Source organism: Coffea arabica, chromosome 2c, assembly GCF_036785885.1.
Source record: "Coffea arabica cultivar ET-39 chromosome 2c, Coffea Arabica ET-39 HiFi, whole genome shotgun sequence".
Lineage (NCBI taxonomy): Eukaryota > Viridiplantae > Streptophyta > Magnoliopsida > Gentianales > Rubiaceae > Coffea > Coffea arabica.
The window spans coordinates 9466363-9485996 of NC_092312.1; the positions used below are offsets into that span (position 1 = coordinate 9466363).

At 37.9% G+C, this 19634-nt stretch overlaps 2 protein-coding genes across 3 annotated transcripts; both read right to left on the reverse strand.

Annotated features, from left to right (window-relative positions):
- Positions 1-714: 714 nt before the first annotated feature.
- Positions 715-8456, reverse strand: LOC113725799 (lysine-specific demethylase ELF6). The gene is made up of 7 exons (XM_027249161.2): positions 6945-8456; positions 6304-6382; positions 6057-6124; positions 5137-5287; positions 4313-4875; positions 3171-3464; positions 715-2937 (listed from the first exon to the last, which is right to left on the reverse strand). Exons 1-7 carry the CDS (start codon positions 8119-8121, stop codon positions 944-946), a joined length of 4326 nt encoding a protein of 1441 aa, XP_027104962.2. The 5' UTR covers positions 8122-8456; the 3' UTR covers positions 715-943.
- A 4483-nt stretch (positions 8457-12939) lies between these two features.
- LOC113725800 (transketolase, chloroplastic) lies at positions 12940-17238 on the reverse strand. Of its 2 annotated transcripts, none has more exons than XM_072074212.1 (7): positions 16574-17238; positions 16233-16323; positions 15982-16039; positions 15609-15891; positions 15301-15449; positions 15059-15212; positions 12940-14299 (listed from the first exon to the last, which is right to left on the reverse strand). In XM_072074212.1, exons 1-7 carry the CDS (start codon positions 17105-17107, stop codon positions 13331-13333), a joined length of 2238 nt encoding a protein of 745 aa, XP_071930313.1. In that variant the 5' UTR covers positions 17108-17238; the 3' UTR covers positions 12940-13330. The 2 variants fall into 2 exon arrangements, with proteins under 2 accessions (XP_071930313.1, XP_027104963.2); XM_027249162.2 differs by having other exon boundaries at positions 15982-16087.
- Between the last annotated feature and the right edge of the window lie 2396 nt (positions 17239-19634).

Here is a 19634-nt window from a genome sequence, read left to right on the forward strand (position 1 = left end):
CACCTCCTACGAGGTACAAAGTTGGTGTTAAAAATATGCGCGCTTATCCCTTGTCAGTTCGGATGACGGGTGGGTTGGCATCATGGTTCCCCATCGCGAGTCATCGTCTCCATTATTTCACATCTGTCACGGCATATCGATTGAATATCGTGTGATACAAACATTATAACACATTAAAGTTTTCAAAAATTTTAAAAAAATTACTAAAATTAAAAAATACTGAAAAAGACATAATTTAAAAAAATATCGGAGTCGACTCCGAGTTAACTCGAATATATCTGTCGATATCATGCATCACAGATTCGAATCAATCAATATCAACTGAGTCAGAACGAATCATATCCGCGATTCGAGTCCCTTCCGTTCCAGTTATGATTCGGCCGATACATTTCGGTACCGGCTGATATGGCAAACCATGGTTGGTATGTTGCCGTGGATTTCCCATCATCACTGGCATGGAAGTCAAAGTCCCCACTCAGCAGCTTTTACTGGAAGACAACAGGGACCGTTTAGTTGGCCAAGGAAGAACTTGACTAAGCAGAAACATTCTGGACATTCACTAAAGCATCCAAAAAAATGATCGATCATTAATGATTAGTCGAGACGAGCCTACTTTAATTTGGAGCCATATAGTTTCCATGTGCGACTAAAACCAGTGCACAAAACAAAAGACAGGTGACATGAAATAAAATAAGCAAGAACATGCATCCACCATCCATGAAATATCAAATCTATGCTTCTTTTTTTGAGACGAGACGAATATCACTACCAGAGCAATCATTCTAAGCTAAAGCAATGTACATTTCAAAGAGTCTACCCCACCCTACTCCAAAAAGCCGAATGACCAGAGCATTCCCGTTTTACATGCTTCTTGAGGTCTATTTTTTGACCCCAAGAATCCACCAACCCCGATCTGATATGTTACAAAAACTAACCTATTTGGTTAGTTGACATAATGGCCAGTTTTCCGTCTATGCCGACTGAAGTCTGATACAAACCTGAAACTAAGGCCACACCCATCAACCTTGCACTTGTATGGTCTCTCCCCGGTGTGGACTCGTATGTGTTCAGTCCTTGCCCAAGCCCACTTAAATGTCATTCTGCACCCCTTCCACGGACATTTTAGTGGCCTATCATCATCATGAACCCGCTGGTGAGATGTTGCATATTTGTGGGAGCTGAACCTTTTCCCACACCCTTGTACTGGACAGCGATCACGCATGTGTAGGACTAGCTCTGCCTTGGTCTGGAAGCTCATTCGGCAGCCTTCTATGCTGCACTTGTGAGAGCATCTCTTTTGCTCTCTCTTGTGCTTGTGCAGATCCGAACCATTTAAATGCTTGTTCACCTTCCTTCCTTTGCTTAAATCCTCAAAGGGCTTTTCGGCACCAGTCGTGTCTCCTGCAGCATCTCTTTTGGTCCTTGGCCTTAGACCTTCACAAGGACTTCTACTGAAGCTGCCAAAATTTGGTTGATCTTCATTTTGGATATCCACTTCTCTTTTTCTTTTGCTTCTCATTTTTTCAGTATGTTGGAATTGTTCTAGGGTAGAAATTGCATCATCCACCTCCTTGTTCTCAAATAAGGTGCAACTCTGATTGTCACGTTGCTGTTGATCATCAGCAGGCATCTCTCGAGGTGCTTCAAGTTCTTCCGTCAAGGAAGGGTTAGATGTATTCGATGTCAGAACATCACTTGAAACAGCTCTTTCCCGATCAGCTCCCTTCATTGAGGAGATTTCTTTCTCCATTTCGCCACTGCTCATTTGACATTTATCTAGAACTGTTGTCTCAACTTGTTGATTGCACCTTTCCCCAGAAGATTCATCAGCATGAGGACATGACGGGGCAGGTTCAGAGGCCTCTTTCATGAGAACATCCCCATCAGCCTTTCTGTGATACTTCCTTTCAGATTCATTTGTTGTTACGACATCACATGTCCTCTTTGCCATGTTGATTTGACAGACAATTTCATCCTCCCTCATCACTTCAGAACTTTCAGTATCATAAACAGAAATGCCAAGTGAACCTGCAGAATTTTCAGAATTTACTGAGTCATGGTTTTCGTCAGTTTCCTCGGCAACATTGATCATGGACAATTTGTGGGAGTCCTTCAAAAGTAAATTGTAGTTTTTATTCAGCTCGACAAGTTCGTCTGACATACCACTTCCAGTATGAACATTTATATTCCCAGCCACTGGGTTAGTAGCAATAGAAGAATCTACAAGTTTCGATGGAGAAGGATTTTCATTCAGACCTCCACCTGATACAACTTTTTGACCTTCATTCCGCAACTTAGACTTCCTACTGTAGGCCAAACAAGTTGGCCCTTCAACTCTAACATGAGTATTCATAGACATGTCTCTCTCCTTTTCCTTGCAATTTCCACTGTCAGCACCAGAAATTTCATCAGAAGGATGTTTCTCAGAAACCACCAAGGCCTTAATGGCTCCCTCAGAACCACGAGGCTTCGACTTGTATCTTTTCCTATAATATTGGATCATTACTTGACCTAGTTTCCTACTCATTCTGCTTCCCGACTTTTCTACCGGTTCTTCAACTTTCTCAGTCTGGATGCTCACAGATGGCTTACTAAAGTTTGTAGGATCTGAATTCCTTTTTGAACGTGATTTCCTGGATTGCCACTTCAAAGCCTTTAAGTGAAGAACTCCATCAGAAAACAACCCACCTAAAGCCAACGCATGCTTCACTTTCTGGGATGGGAAGTTCTTTCTCATCTTTACACAGTGGCGTAAGTTGAGATTCAATTTTGAGGTCCAATCTTGTGCACCTTCATCTTTTTCTTGATTTTCAATTGCATGATCAATCAGGTACAGGTCTTCCTGGGATGCATTTCCTAATGGAATCTCGTTGTAGTTAAAAGGGATGCTAATTTCCTCCGCTACAACTGCACTGTGTGCTTTTATTTTCTGGAAGTCTACAAATATTGAAAACCGAGGACCACTTTATCCAATTCATAAGCGACATTCACATGCAAAAGAAGGATAATGAAGTACAATCCAGTCATTTCTTCATCAAGTGGAGAAGGGAGAAGAGCAAAATCTTTCATTAGGGTGACAACATAAATTTAGCACGGTTGAAAAGACAGGAGAGATCCACTTCATGCATTTTTATCTAATAATGAACTGAAATTCAGCAATCTATTGTTACCTGAATGGCATATTCCAAGCACATTTGCACCACCTTTGGGGCGCAATAGCTCCACGGTTTCAATTGCGTGCTCCAGGCAGAACAATTGAGGTCTGAAATAGCCAGTTGAAAGGTTCCACCCCCTGTCAAACTTGACTGCTGAAGAAGCCGTTACGTGCACTGGAAATGATGAAGTATTAATGTCTACAGACAGGGCATCCTCCTCCATATGAGAACAAGTGGATGGGCTTGATTCAGCAAAAGGAGATGCTTCATCTGGATGGTTAATATTCTTCTTAACTAGCTTTCTTGTCTCTGTTGCATTTTAAGACCCACTGTCAGCATTAATGACCTTTCATGTTGTTCAATTCTAATGCATGGACTGTTCCAAGGTTCGGCACCTTGGTTCATGTATCTACAGTATCTTAGCAAGATAAAATTTAATGCACCAGCATAGAAGTAAACTGATAGATTTAAATCTGAACAAGAAGCTGTCCAGTATGATATATTCCCATTAATACATCAAACTGAGAGCTAAATACAAAGCATATACACAAATCAGCCATTACAAACAGAAAGTAGCAGCAAACCAGCTATTCAGGACGTATAACTCAAAATATGGACTCAAAATTTGTACTTTGCAGCATATAATATAATATAATGTACTTTGCAGAATGTTCCGTGATAACTAATAATAAGACAGAAAGATCTAAAGTCAACCAAAGTGCAGGCCATGATGAAAATCCTAAAAGAAGTTCTCCACATGTGAAAAGACACTGGAATTCACTGGGAGAACTTACGTAGGCAGCTTCATGATAGTAAGCCATATACCAAATAACTTAACTTGTTACAAAGTGCTTGTAATGGTAATGTCATAATAAGACCATGCAAAAGAGCTGCACAATCAGATCAAGGTGAAAAGGAATGGAGAATTCAAAACACTCCATATTATACTCAGAACATGCAATAGACAATAAAGGCAAGTATTTCACTTAGTATCACAACTTACCAACCTACTCTGTAAACCACCTACTAACATATGACACTGAAAGAATGACTCCAAAAGTAAGAGAAAAAACATAAGACAAAAATGAATTTCATGGTTTGACAAAGAAGCATACATGTAAAAAATCACATATAGGGTTGTCTTGCGAGCCTTATACCTGGAATACAGCTTTCAGCCCTAAAATCAAGATCCAAGGATTTACAACCCGCTGGTTGACAAACTCCTAATTGTTGAGTCATAGCCTGATCCTCAGGCACCAGGTCTCTCGATGCTTGCTCAGATGGTTGTACCACAGCCATAAAAGGAAAACCAAGAATACCACAGGCAACACAGGGTAAAGTTCCAGAATCAACTTGATAATCATTTTGTATGTCATCAGCATCATCTACATAAAAATCAGTAATAGTGTCCATATACAAGCTCATCTGCGTGTAAAGATCTTGGTTACTGCAGTTGTCAAGATGACTGTCTTCTCTTGTTTGTGTCCCATCAGTTACAACAGTACTGCACAATTCAGAGTCCTTACTTGAAGCTGGCAGCAAATCCACATCCCATAGTACCACACGATAAGATGGATTTTTCTGAAGAAGAATAGTTAGCAGATGGTTTTCCTTTAAAATATCTTCTATGAATGCTTTCTTTACCGAGAGCTCGCGTTCTTCCTTTTGACGGTCTTTGAGACGAGAGCTTCGTGCTCCTGGTAGTAGGGATCTTGGCACTCTGTCATTCAAAATAGATCCACTACGTCAAACTTATGATTACAGGTCGCTTACCAATTCATATGGTATCCCTGTCGGCAATAAGAAAAAGAACCTATAATGCACAGAAGAAAATGAAAATGTGGAAGTTGAAATATTTGAACAACCAAGCCCCAAGCAAGGCTGAAAGCTGGAAATGCCCATAAAACTGAATAAGATGAACAACTTACAAGTAGATTAAGAAAGTTATGTGGACATTTTAAATAAGAGGACAAAATCTGACCTTGATACAAAAGACATTGTCAACAGGTATAGCAGCTGCTGATGAGAAAGCATGGGCAAGTAATTCATCGCAGCTCTGCGAACAGCGGCTTCTTTGGCTATTGTAAGCCACTTAGGAGTACTGAAGTTTGCAGCTTCTCCACAATTAAAACCTATAACCAGAAATGAATATACACTGTCATAATAATGAATAAAAGGCCACCATAAATATATAGGACAGCAAGGATTTTTATGGAATTTACAAATAGTGACAGAACAATATTTGAAAAGATTAATGGTTAAACACTGTGTACCATCTTGCAACCCCTGATTATACCACAATTTTTCATGCCACAATCTCTAACAATCTTTGCATGTGAAATATTCAAAATATGCAAACTGTGAACATTAGGTGCTAATTGATTGACACAACTAATAGTACCACTGTCCATAACCCCATTGGATATATTATTCTACAATGTCCTAAACCACTTCCTGATTACATCTGGGGAAAAAAAAAGAAATGGAAAATTGAAAAGAAAACAATAATATCTGTTTCACATATATCTAAGACACTTGCAACAGACATTGCAACCAAAGATCTGGTGACTGAAAAATAGTATGGCCAACAAGTGTGAATATGGTAGAAGCAAAAATTGCAGCTCTCCCCGACCATGTCCAGGTTTAACATACACTTGCTACTAGAAAAACAATTTTCTGACAAAGGTAACATATTGTAGTCTACAGATGATTATAAAAGTAAATCTCATGGAAGTTTGCAAGCAGTTAAATCACTATGCATAAGAGCCCAGAACTGCAGCTTGAATAACATTTGGTCTAAGTTGTCAAAGGTGGATATTGGTAATGCATAGTAAAACAATAAACTAAAGAAACATTATACATAATTTGAACAGGAATACTCTTATAAGGAGAGAAATTTACCGTGGCTGAATCCTACATGGTAAGCCCTTGGGAAAGTCACAACAAACTCACCAGGATTCTGAACTAGCCTAGCAAAGATGACAAGACCAGTAATTAGCTATTAGTGGCTGGAATCATCCACTATCATACTTGTAGCTCAGAACTCCAATAAATCAGTATGAGTTCCTGTCAAGCCTCATTATGCAAGAGTTTATAGGAATAAAGAGATTAAATGAAACTGAACATGGTTCTAGAGAAAACAACCCACCTACAACATGGGATGCCTGCTGCAACAATAACTTCTGGTGAAAAAAGAGTAGTCTTCTCACCCAGGAGAGTCAGTGCATCTAAAAATTTACAAACAACTGAACTTAAACAGGGAAAATACACAAAAGCAGGAAATCTTAAAGAATCAATGTAAGACTTTATGGTGCCAGTTGAAGCAAAAAAAACTCCATGACCAATGCAGTTGACAAAACCAAGCTTTTGTTAAAACATTCTCTAACCTCCAATCATGAAATCAAACTTCTCTCTGAGAACTCAGAATGATCACTTAAAAAAAAAAAACTAAGGAGATGATGCAATTTTTATCTCAGCTCCAATTTTTCATCCCAGAAATAGGCTGACAACTAAAGCATATTTCAAGAGACGTCCACAAATAGAACAAGATAGAGTAAGTGCACTTCAGACAGTGATTCTTCCATCTTCATGGAGAAAAAACAGCATAGAAAATGCAACTATTTTAGCTGGATATTTTACCAGCAATGCAAAGTGCACTCCAGAGCTGTGGTTGTTTACATTTTCGTACAAATTTCTCTGAGCACCAAAAAACATTTGATAAAACTGAAAAGAATATCAATTTTGGCACTTTTCCTTCATATAAATCTGAAACTGAAAGCACAAACATACCTAAAGAGTCAGTATTTCCCCCATAAGCTTGAAGGCGAACGACCTCTTCAAAATCAAATGCATAATCTCCTGGAACTGAATACCATGTCTTTGGGGAGCCCGTATGAAGGAAATTTAAGCTATGAAGTTCATGATCTTCAACATGCCAAGCAAACCAGCTGAATAACATTCCAATGTAAACCATTGGAGAAGTAACACCAGGTATATCATCTGGCATGTAGCGTGTCAGTGACCCAGGAGATCTTGCAATTACTTGCAAATTCCAAGAACTGTTTGATAGCTTCCAACCTGCTGTTCCATGCATCTCATTACTAGCATTTGAAAACTTTCCATCAGAAAAATTTTCAGACTGGTCCAATGACATGGATGGTAGCGATGTAGATGCTCCAGAAACCTCTGAATGCAAGTTAGATGCCTGTGCATCCTTATCCACACTACTATAATTCACAGTACTGCTACAGTTAGTTACATGGTCATTGTTACAGGAACTACCTTGGTTATTTCTATCGAAAGTCCCCCTTTTCCGCCTCCGCCTCCTTCGCCTATTAAAATATCGAAATGATCCCTCTGGTTCTCCAAATCCAGAGCCAGGCACATCATTTGCATACTCCACATATATGGGCTTCTCTGAAGCAGCTTTCCAAAACATTGCTTCTATAACTAATGGGGAAACCTCTTTAACCACCCCTAGTTGACTCTTAGCAAAATTCTTTGACTTCGCTTCAAACTGTTCCAATGTATAAACTTCCCCACTTTGCCATACTTGCTTTGGAGCTCCTATCAACTGATTCCCAGCTGCTCCCTTCACCCTCTTCCCATTCTGACCTAATTCCTGATGCCTAGTTGTAAAAACTGCCCGAGCCTCAGAACCATTACTCCCTTCAGCCCCATCATTCATGTTCATTGAAGAACTGACATTTACCTCCGAACCCAATTCTGGACACTTGGAAAGTGACTTATTCAAGTTATAAAGAACGTATCTTTTTGAAGGCTTAGGCAATGGTGGAATCACTTTACATATACCAAAGGCACTTGCTTTTTTCTCAATCTTTGATATATAAGCTATTGGGTCTGCAAATTCAGTATCTGTTGGCCGGAATTCTGGTGCCAAAGGCAACTCTTCAAGCCATTTTGGTATTTCCACAACCCCCATTCGATCCACAATATTCAAAACCATAACCACATCTAAGTTCAATGCATCCAACGCTCGACCACAACAATTTACGTAATGTAATTAAACATCATATCTAATCAGCACCCAATAATACATTATCAATCAATACATGAAAAACCCTCAATGGAAGGGATAATTCCTGGGTTTTTGACCTAATTGATACTTCACCAACTTTTTATAGCAAGAAAAGGCCAAGAAATTGAAATTTTGAAATATAATATGAAAAACCGGGAATTCAAGAAAAATGGTAATTATGAAGTATAGAACCTGGAAATGCAAATTTGTGGTGAAGGAGGTGCCAAGAATAGAGCTGGAGTGTTACCTGTGAATCTCTATCTAGGTTTTGAGCAATAAAACTGAGGAATTTTTATCTGTGAGGTGCGTAGGATAGTATATTTGCACGTAATTTTATTAGCGTGCACTGCGGTGCACACTGCACCACTGAATACACTGTTGCTTATCCGTACGATTAAGGGGTTGGACCCCAGCGGGCGTGGCGTTCCGGACTTTGGTGCATCGTGTTCTAACCGCCCAATTTTTGAGACAGCGCCAACAGGTTTGCTGACGTGGATAACCAACATGGGGGGTTGAAAAGACTAATTTGCCCCAGGTTTGGATTGATATTTGATGCCAATAATCATTAATTAGACTCAAAATTATAGAATAAAGACACCACTCGAGTTTTGGCCTGTGGTCAGGTGATAATTATAGAATAAAAAAACCACTCGAGTTGGCCTGTGATCAGGAGAGGGCGCTTAAGCGTCCTTCCTACTGTCAGATTCGGAATTTGAATTCCAAACCTGACAATTAGGGATAGGGGAAAATGACCTGTTTCATTCCTCACATTTCGCAAAAATATTCTTTTCGTCCCTCACTTTTAAAATGAAGCAAATTTGTCCCTGACATTTAAAAATTAAAGCTATTACATCCCTGAACCTAATTTTCAATTTGAATCAAACCATCCAATAACCTAGCAATAAATTTCGAAAAAAGAATTGATAGATCATTCGGTCAACTTCATCATTTTCACATGACATTTATTAAACCAAAAAAATAAAAATTATAACATAAAAGGCCATTCTTTGTCTTGGAATAGTAGAGTTCTTTTTTTTTTTTTATAAATCTTTCCATGCACCATTGGTATATCCGCTTGCAAATCTAAATATGTATCATAAATATAAAATTTGGTGCCGTCAGTGTATACAATGATAACGTAGAAAAGATTAGTCTTTCTTTTTAATGTTATAATTTTTTATTTTTTCTTTGTAGGTTCATTAAATTTCACATGAATATCAAGTTGAGTTAACCAAGTGATCTACCAATTACACCCCCAAAATTTGTAATCAGGTTGATTGGTGGTTTGATTCAGATTGAAATTTAGATTCAGGGATGTAATAATTTCAGTTTTTAAATGTCAAGAACGAAATTGCTTCATTTTAAAAGTGAGGGACGAAAAGAATATTTTTATGAAATGTGAAGGATGAAACCGATCATTTTCCCTTAGGGATAGAGAGGAGATGATAGGGTAAATAAAAATTATAGATTAAAAAACTTCTTTCATTGATGGATTAGAGGAAAGAAATCCAATTCGATTGTTTTGTCTTAATAGGCCTAACAATAAACGGACATAATAACGTGAAGGGGAAAAAATTAATTGAGAAAAGAAATCCATCCATAAGTTCTTGGTCGAGCAGAAAAAAATGAAATGGAAGTAGAATATCAAGAGAATTCTTGAAATTCATGTGTGGCTTGATGATTCCACTTACAGTTTCTTAAAGTTGATCAAAGCATAAACTCCAAAAGTTGTGACTAAGCCATTGAAATCTAGACTGCGGAGGTGCAAGGATAATGTACATTCTGTAAGCAGGTCAACTTGAAGTTTCTTCCAAGATTAAGAGATTTGGCAGAAATTTTGTATATGAACAGATATGTTAAGTAAGAATAATATTGAGCGTCTAAAGCTTTCTGCAGATATCATATGTTCATTCTGGTTCTAGAATTAAATGTATACAGTTACCTCGAACAACTCCAACAACTCTTGTACAATTTCTACGACTGAATGTTTCATAGATTTATGTCAAGTCGTAGAGCAACAAATTGGAAAAAAAAAAAAAAAAAAAAAGGGTTTTTGAATGGGGCTTTGTTTAATGTATTTGAAGCTTTGTAGTTTTGTTTTGGCGAATTCTGCAATCTACCTCTTTTGTACAAATATAAATGATGTAGTTAGATTGCACAAGTGAAAAATATTGCTCGTGTAAAATGATTCTTTTTTTTTTTTCTACTAATTTAAAGTTCGAGATTACATTAAAAAAAAAAGTAGTGAATAAATGCCTTGCTCTATAAACATGAGAATGGAACGGGTTAGCCATCTCCTTCTAGCTTAGAAACTGCAATTTTTGAAAGCGTTAATAACAAGAACTAGCTATAAAGGTTTGAGTTTTGTTAATACTTATTATAAGACTGGATTTCATGGAGTATGATTTTTTTTTCTTTTTTTTTTCGGTTAAATTCGTATTCGTTGATATGTCTCATTGCAACTCCAATAGGAAGACGGTGATTTTCCACTTGTTTTTTCTCCCCTTGCGATGGTTTAATACTGGAACGTAGGCCTAACTCTGAACTAAAAGAGATGAAAACTACAATTAGTCGAGTATTATTGCAAAATAGCCATTTGAATTATTTTCAATCAATATCAGCGTGCAGAAAAGCATTAGAGCTCAACATGCTTCCGCACAGAAATAATTAAGAGCTTCTTAAAATATTCAAATCACTTAAGCGTCTAAATTAGATATTAGGGTGTCTATCGTTTAAAAATGTCGTGATCTGTCGCTCTGTATAGATGGACTCATATGCATAATTGAATCATAGAAGAACATAAAATGATCCTCTATGCTGTACACCATTTGAATACAAAACAAAGGAAGCATGGCCCCCTGCTGATTCTCAAATATCTTGATTAAGCATTCTAAAAGGACAAAAAAAAAAAAGATAAACCTAAATTTTTTGTGGAATTCTTGGAGACATCCCAGAAGTTGCACCAAGCGCGACCCTAAAATTAAGGTCTGAACATGATTTTCCTTTCCCACGGAGAAAGGATGTGGTTTGAATTCCCATCTTCTTCAGAAGTGTCCCCCACCATCTCCATTTACTTGATCACAATATTGCTTGCAGGCCTGGGAACAACTATTCTCCGAGGCACCGTCAACCTGCATGCAGGTGGGCATGCACCCTTTTGCACAATCCGATAATGCTCCAATCATGTTGACCCAAAGCATCAAAACCAAAGCACAGACCAAAAGGGCTGTCAAACTCACTTTCTTCACAGCCATTTTCTTGTTCTAGTACCTTTATGTTGATAGTTAAGTCCCTTTGGTACTAGTATGAATGTGGATATTTAAAAGGGCAGTATTACCTTTCCTGTCACTATTTATAGGATTAATTTAACATGGTATGTGGAAGAAAGTTTTTGTGATTTCTTTTTGGAACGGTTAGGAGGATGTTATGAAGAAAATTGAGGGTAGACGCTTGTCATCATTTAGAACAGAAGCTTAATTGAATGGTTCTTGGAGGCTTGAAGCTTCTCAATGTTTGCCTACCATTCTTTTAATAGCAAAGATTTGTTGGTGATGTAATGGACCAATTAATGACTATAATTAGAATGTTCTTCTGATTGGCTTTTCAGTTTTGATGTGCTAGTGGTTATCAGAAGAAGGGGTTCAGGATCCAAGGTAATCACGTCGTGTACTTGTCTTTTTTTGTCCAAACTCTTCTCGTATTTGGTAATATTTGTCTTATGTTACATGGTCACTAGCTTTATCTCATGATTTTATTTGTTGTATTATTCTTTTTAACAATTACAAAGAGTTTTTTTTTTTTCTAATAACCATCCAACAAGAAGCATATCCTCTAAAATGAAAACCAAGAAAACAAAAAAAGAGATGGTAGCGATAGTGTCATGTCTTTCTATCAATCCGGATTCGAATCTCTCCTAAGACATCTAGATTCAAATCTCTTTCTATCAATCCGGATTCGAATCTCTCTTGAGACATCTGGATTCGAATCTCTCCTGAGACATCTGCCATTGCATAGAACTTGCCTAATGTGTCTTACCATTCCGTGTGGTTGGTAGGGTATTACCCATTACGCATTCTCGGGTAACGGCTGCGAGTTCTCTTGTCAATAGAGAGAGAGAGAAATTTATACACCTAAGCACAATTTATGGACCACTCTTCAACTCTTGAAGGCGCTGATTAAGAAACTTATTGTATTCTCAGTTTCTCATTCGTTCGTCATCTTTTAAAGGTGCAAAATTCATAGCACCCCTAATGAACACAATGCAGTTTTCTCTTTTACCTTTTGGCAATGATTCACCTGTTAATTGGTCAGCTTTGAGGCATAGCTACTAGAGCCAAGAGTTAAGCATGTGCTGATTATCAAAGTTCCAGCGAGAAATGCAATCAAAGCATATAACGCTTCCTACAAGACGTGCTTTGATTTGTGGAAAAAGTAATCTAGTGCTACAAAAACAATAATTGTGCGTGTTCGTAGTCACAAGTATTTCGATGCAGAACTAGTCAAGAAAGGATTTCGATGGACATCTTGAGCAGTTTTTATGAGCTTGGGTAATACTTAAAACGGCTTCTGGTGAGCGTAATTGCAGGTTACGTTCTTGTATTTTCAGTGAATTTGTTTCCTCATGGCTGACACATACATAAGCAGGTTTTTTGAAGTTGGCGTTTCTGAAATTGTTAGGAGGAGACGAATAAAAATTAAAAAGAAGAAGAAGAAGAAAGAAAAGATGAGTATCTGAGGTTCAGATCATGAGTAAACGACCTAAATCTGAATTTGAGGAGCATTATTTTCCTATGCCAGACAGGGTAGATTGCTTACTTGCACATTGGAAAGCTTCTTCTCAACAAGTAGTTTACATATATTGCAGGCTTCATGAAGTACGATCATCAAGTCCAGAAAGATATTAAGCAGGGAAAAAAACGTTTCCAGCAAACTCTTAATCTCTCAGAAACAGAAACGTATCCAGCAAACTCTCCAGTCTCCACCTAGCACTAGCAGCTTATTTGTAGATCATTATATAGCTAGAAAACTATTGCGCCTGCTTGATTATGCCGGAATGTATTTGACCTAGGAAAGGAATAAGATTTCCTCATCTCTTTCTTCTCGGAAACGGGTGCACTCATCCTAATATCTGTAAGTTTTAACAGGAGAGAAGCGACTTTGCTATTCTGGTGACATTTTCTTCTGTAAAGCCATACTTCTTGAATGCATCCAAATATGCGCCACTAGCCCCAAACTCTTCCACACCAAGCACGCTGCCCTTTTCCCCAACATATTCCCTCCAGCCTAATGGCGAGCCTGCCTCGACACTCAAACGTTTTGAAACTCCTGATGGCAGCACATCCTCCTTGTATTCCTGTGGTTGCCTATCAAACAGTCTCCAGCACACTAATGAAACCACCCTCACTCTCCTCCCCTCCTTCCTCAGCAAATTGGCACTTGCTTCACAGAGACATAGCTCTGATCCAGTACTAATTAGTATGATTTCTGGTAATTCCTCACCACAGTTGTCACTTACAATGTACCCTCCTCTTTCTACGGCATCTGAGGATGTTCCCTCCACGTTAGCTGCCAACTTTTGTCTTGATAATGCAATAACACTAGGCACATCTCTGTTTGCAACAGCTACCTTATAAGCTCCAGCAGTCTCATTGCCATCAGCAGGTCGAAAAACCAATAGGCGAGGAATTGCTCTTAGGCCAGCAAGCTGCTCCACGGGTTGGTGTGTTGGTCCATCCTCTCCTAAGCCAATTGAATCATGAGTCATAATGTAGGTAACTGCAGCATGACTGAGAGCTGAGAGTCGGATGGAATTTTTCATGTAGTCGGAGAAAATAAGGAAAGTTGCAGCAAAAGGTATTAAACCACCTCCATGCAGCGCAATACCATTTGAAATTCCACCCATTGCATGTTCTCGTACTCCATACCTAATATTCCTTCCCTTGTAATTTTGCCTTTGGAAATCTCCGCAGTCATGAAGATAGGCTTTATTAGAGCTGGCAAGATCTGCACTTCCACCAATTAGACCTGGTAGCACTTTAGCAAGTTGGTTTAAACATTTCTCCGAATACCCTCGAGTTGCATCCACTGGGTCAGTTATTGACCATTGCTGTTCAGTAAGAGACTCAGAGATCAGTTTGGTAATATTCTGAGTAATAAGCAGATATCATAGTAATGCTGGGAAGACTAAAGACACAAGAAGACGATGCCTTAAACCCATCTGTAATAAGATGCAAACTAGATGACTTCAGGCTGTCATTTAGGCCAAAAGAATACCATTCACATGCTGACTGCTCAGATTCATCAAAAGGATCGATGGTCCAAAATTTAATGAGTTAAAGATGCAGAAGCAACTGAAATTAGGTCCAATAAGGAAAAACGTGGTCTTTGTAACTGAATTTGGCTGCAGCAAGGTGGGTGCAACACCTGGCATAAACAAGAGTTGATCTCCATCTTTTACAGAAGAACGGCGGAGGGGAGTAAATTTGATGCCGCGGTCACCTAGATATATAAAGGCCTCTGAATCTACGCTGCAAAATGTCAACCTCCAAATTCTCCTAGACAATAGGTTTAGAAGTTCCGCCAAACTAAGTTCTAATCCTTGGTGTGTGTGTGGAGGTAGAGGGTGAAATTGAATGCACGGTATACCCCAACTTTTCCACGAATCTTAAATGCTGCCTAGATCTTGGATAGGTTGCACACGCCATGGCCTGCAATTACAGTGGTTCATCCTTCATTGAATGTTTTTTAAGTACTTGGAGTTGCTGAGACTTGATTGATTCACATTTCGTGAGAAAAGAATGTTTTAATAGACGTAAGCAAGTAAAATGACAAATTACACTCTAAGAAGGAATGTCATGATATTCACCGGTAAAGAACTCTCCCAGCCTGGAACTAGTCCACCATGAAGGAGAGCATTAAATTCTGCCGCTTCCTCCGGATATGCAGTTTGGTAATAATGCAGCTTGGATGTCCACATCGCCTCCAACTTTTCTCCCTGATCCGCCTGAATTTGCATTTCCCTAAAGAAGATTATATAAAGAGCTGCTTCATTCTTTTCGCTTGTTATAAAATTGAACTGGTAAAACTGCTGTTCCACTGAGTCATTACCTATAGATCATAGGAATCACATGGAACGGCTGATGATTCTCCCATTTGACCTTTTGTTTCATTTGTTTTACATCATCTTCATCAAAGGTACCATGATGAGCTTTCGAAGTTCCTTCCTTCTTCGACAATTTCCCAATAGTAGTCTTGACCTGAAAAACATGAAAATTTTCATACTTCTGCAATCTTGTAATTGAGGACAAATGTGACCAGGTTTAAGCGTTTGATGTTTCCTTCAATCACAAGACTTGTATCTACAGAAAGGTCTGGGAAGCAAGCTGTTTGCTTGTACTGAGCGAATCCCCACATACCCTGATGAAAGTCGGTTTCTCAGTCTCACCATAAGCAGAGAGAAGTGCATTCTCAAACAATTTCAGTTCTCCATTCCTGAGATCCACTGTAATTGTTTTCCATCCTAGAGCCTGAAATCGAGCTGATGTGTCTTCAGAAAATGCAAGGTCTGTAGAACCATCAATAGTATTGTGGTTGTCATCATAGATTAGTGTAAGCTTATTAAGTTTCCAGTGTGCAGCCAACGATGCAGCTTCATGTGATATGCCTTCCATAGCACAGCCATCCCCCATAATGCAATAGCTAAATTAACAATCAGCAGGTCAGTGTTAGCATTTTAACAAATTCATAGGAGTATTGAATGAGTTGAAAAAGGACTAGAAATCTGCTTACGTTCGGTGGTCAACTATGGCAACATCAGGCTTGTTGAATCTAGCAGCCAGGTGTGCTTCTGCTAGGGCCAGACCAACCGCATTGGGTACGCCTTGCCCAAGGGGGCCTGATTTCCCAAGACATAAAGGGTGCAAAAAGTATTAGACACGGATCAAAATTTGCTAAATCTTATATGCTAAAGAAAGATGGCAATGGTGTATATCATCCTTTAGCAACTATGACAACAATCCAATCAATTAGAGTTTCCTTACCAGTTGTGACTTCAATTCCATCAGTAATTGTGTTCTCTGGGTGACCTGGAGTCCTACTACCAAGTTTAGTTAAACGTTTCAGGTCTTCAATCTAGGTAAGACAATTAAAAAAACATCCCCTGTCAGAAAATCAACCTTGTAATGCCTTCTACGTTACTGTTTTAGATTTGCAAGTATTTATGGGAACATTAAATTCTCTCGTTCTATATATCTCAATAGATAAAAATTGATGATTAAATTTGGTAGCATTTTATCAACCTATGCAGGATAACATACACTAAAGAAACCATAGTTGAAAATAAAACCAAAGAAATCCAAATATCAAGGATATATTTATGTACCTGAACTGATTGAAATCCAGCAAGATGAAGACAAACATATTGAAGAAGACATCCGTGCCCTGCACTTAAGACAAACCTATCCCTATTGAACCACTTGGGATTCCTCGGATTATACCTCATGGCATGCCTGTATAGAAAATAGCCCACTTCAGCCATCCCAAGCGCCATTCCAGGGTGGCCAGCTTTTGCATGATTCACAGAGTCTAGTATTAACATTCTGACATTGTCCACGCCCCTTTTGTCCACCAATTCTCGAAACTTTTCATCATCATTTTCCCATTGTTGGCTTGAAATTTCAGGTGGACATGCTCTTTTTAGCTCTTCCAGCCACGAATGCTTATACTCGGAATCACTGAAAAGTGTTGCACCGATCGGGGGTGAAGTTTCTGCAGTCTCTTTCCTGAGACTGTTCTTGCAAGTTAAACACCTCAATCCCAGTCTATTGCTCGTATAGCATCTGTGGCTGTTTTCAGCGGTTGGTTTGGTGGGAAGAATAGGAGGGCAGGGCCTGAGGAGAAGAGAAGAGATGGCCATGATTGCGATCAAAGGAGGGAAGCAGAAACAGATTTTGGCTGTTTAGGAGGTGAGACTTCGGCGACTTGGCGAATTTGACCATATGGACTTGGATTACCAGATCATCTGTCGATTTTGGATGACACAACTAAAAAATGATGCGCACATATATTCACATCGTACACGTAGAAAGAGCAAAGAGGCATGCAGCAGATTGACGATCCTGCCTGGACTAGGCAGGAGGCGACAGGTAGCTACATTACAAGCCTATTTTTCAAAAGAAGTCCTTTATTTATTTATCTTTTGCCAATTTGCATTTGACTTCCTTTTTTTTTATTTTTAAAGTTAAATACAATTATGTCTGATATATCTTGTGTGGGTGTAAATATTAATGAAATGAAATTATAATAATGTTTTAGCGAGAGAGAATTCGAGGCAATCATGTCTTATATAGGCCTTTGACAAAATCAAAACCTAACGTATCATCTTCAACGATAATTGATTGTCACTGTATTTGATCAAGTTTGCTAATGTATGAGGGAAAAGTTAAAAGAGTTTTGTGTTCTTGTAACTTATTTCTTGCAATCTTATCTCTTTGCGAAATTGACTTCGTACAAAAATTTGAAGTGTTGGAAATATGGTTTTGTTTTCCAATTTTTGTTTCTCTGTGTCTTAATCATCAACAATTTCCCTGCGATTGGGCCGTATCTTGTTCTCAAATTCAGATCCATCTCCACCAATGTGGAACTAGAAGCGTTCGACACCCAGACTTTGCTGACAGGACGCCTCACTTCTGCTTGAGAGGCCGTTAATTGAACGGCCTATTGATATAAAATGACGGCCCATTTATATGGACAAAGAAGTTTGTTTCTAACCCTTTACTCATTTAAGGGACTATTTATGGATGTAATCGATCGAATTCGAGTATCGCCATTCTCAACCTCCACTTGACATGCAGGAAGAATACTCGAGTTCGATCCAATAGCATTATTGAAGTTAGAGCTCGAGTTCAATACATTGCTCACAGAACTCGAGCTCAACTCACATGAAGCTTGAGTCAATGGGAGCCTTATCAACCTCAAATCAGGAAGATTTAGGGATTCCATTTTTCTTAACAATTTTTTAGCAAAAAGATAGTATTAATCTTTAAAAAATTTCATATGCCTTGAAACATTTCATAAATTCAACCACTCTTGTGGGCACAAGGATAATTTCATGATAATTATGTATTAAAAATTTAAAATTAAAAAACTCCATAAGGTTTGACGTGCGTTCGAACCTTGCCATTGGATATTCAAACTCGACTTGTTAGGTTTATTGAGCTACTCAAACTTAAATCAAACTCGATCAACCTGAGTTCGAGTCTGAGTTGTTGATCGAACTGCTGGCGAGAGAGCGTGGTTTGATATTCTCTTCTGGGCAGTGACCATCCTGCAATTTTTTTCATTTTATGTTTTTTTAACTTCAAAAATGTACTGCTGTTTAGAAAAAAAAAAAAAAAAAAAAAAAAAAGTATGACACATTAGCCTCACAAAAGATGGAAAATTTTCAAACTTTTGACTAAAATGCAATACAAGTCAAATCTCTGTGAGTGCTTTCTGAATTGAGAATCACAAATTACAAATTCAAGAAACTTTACATACAGCACCAGTTGTGTTAAAAAAAATTATTAAGTTTGCTTTGTTTGTATTACATTTTTGCGCTTTTTTGGCTAGGGTTAATTTGGACTCTTTCTGAAGGCCAATAGTGAAGTACCTTTATTAAGCAATTGAAAGAGCTAGCAAACCCTTAAATCTGTTGTGGATTCAGAGTCAATTGCCCCAGCCTACTTTGCTACTTTTGCCTTTTTTAAAAAAAAAATTTCTATGTTCTTTTAATTGAATATTTCATTTTTTTTTTTCAAAACGGCAACAAAAACGTTTTGAACATTTTTTTTTTTCATTTCAAGATTTCCGTTTTGAACATTTTTTCCCTTCATTAAAAAATAAAAAATAAGTACAATTCTTTTTGTAACTTTTTACAGTGGGCCGGCATAGAAATTACAAGTTGTGAATGAATAATGATGTCCCTATTCCTGTCGTCCTGGTGAAAAACGAATATAACATTCCTGCCCGTGCAGGGGACAAGTACAAGACAGAGGAACCAGAGTTGGATCCCTGTTGGAAATACTGTCGGCGGTTCATTGGACTGATTTGCCTTCCACCCGATGATAAAATATTGCTATTTTTTCGTAAATATCATATATTATTTTTTTTTATTTTTTAACTATTAACTAAGCAATACACAAAATTTAACAAACTCAAAAAATTAAAATAAACAAAAAGTGAGTTTTTTTAATGAATTTTCTGCTGTATATTTTGATTTTCTATTATACATTATTTTTTGAAACTGTTGTATTTATTTTTTTACTGTGTTAGTAGTTATTAGAAAAAGAATTAATATATAATATTTATAAAAAAATAGCAATATAATAAAATATAAAATATAAAATTACACAGAAAATGAAATAGAAGATGTGTTACGTAATAGTTGCCTCGACTGCCTTCTT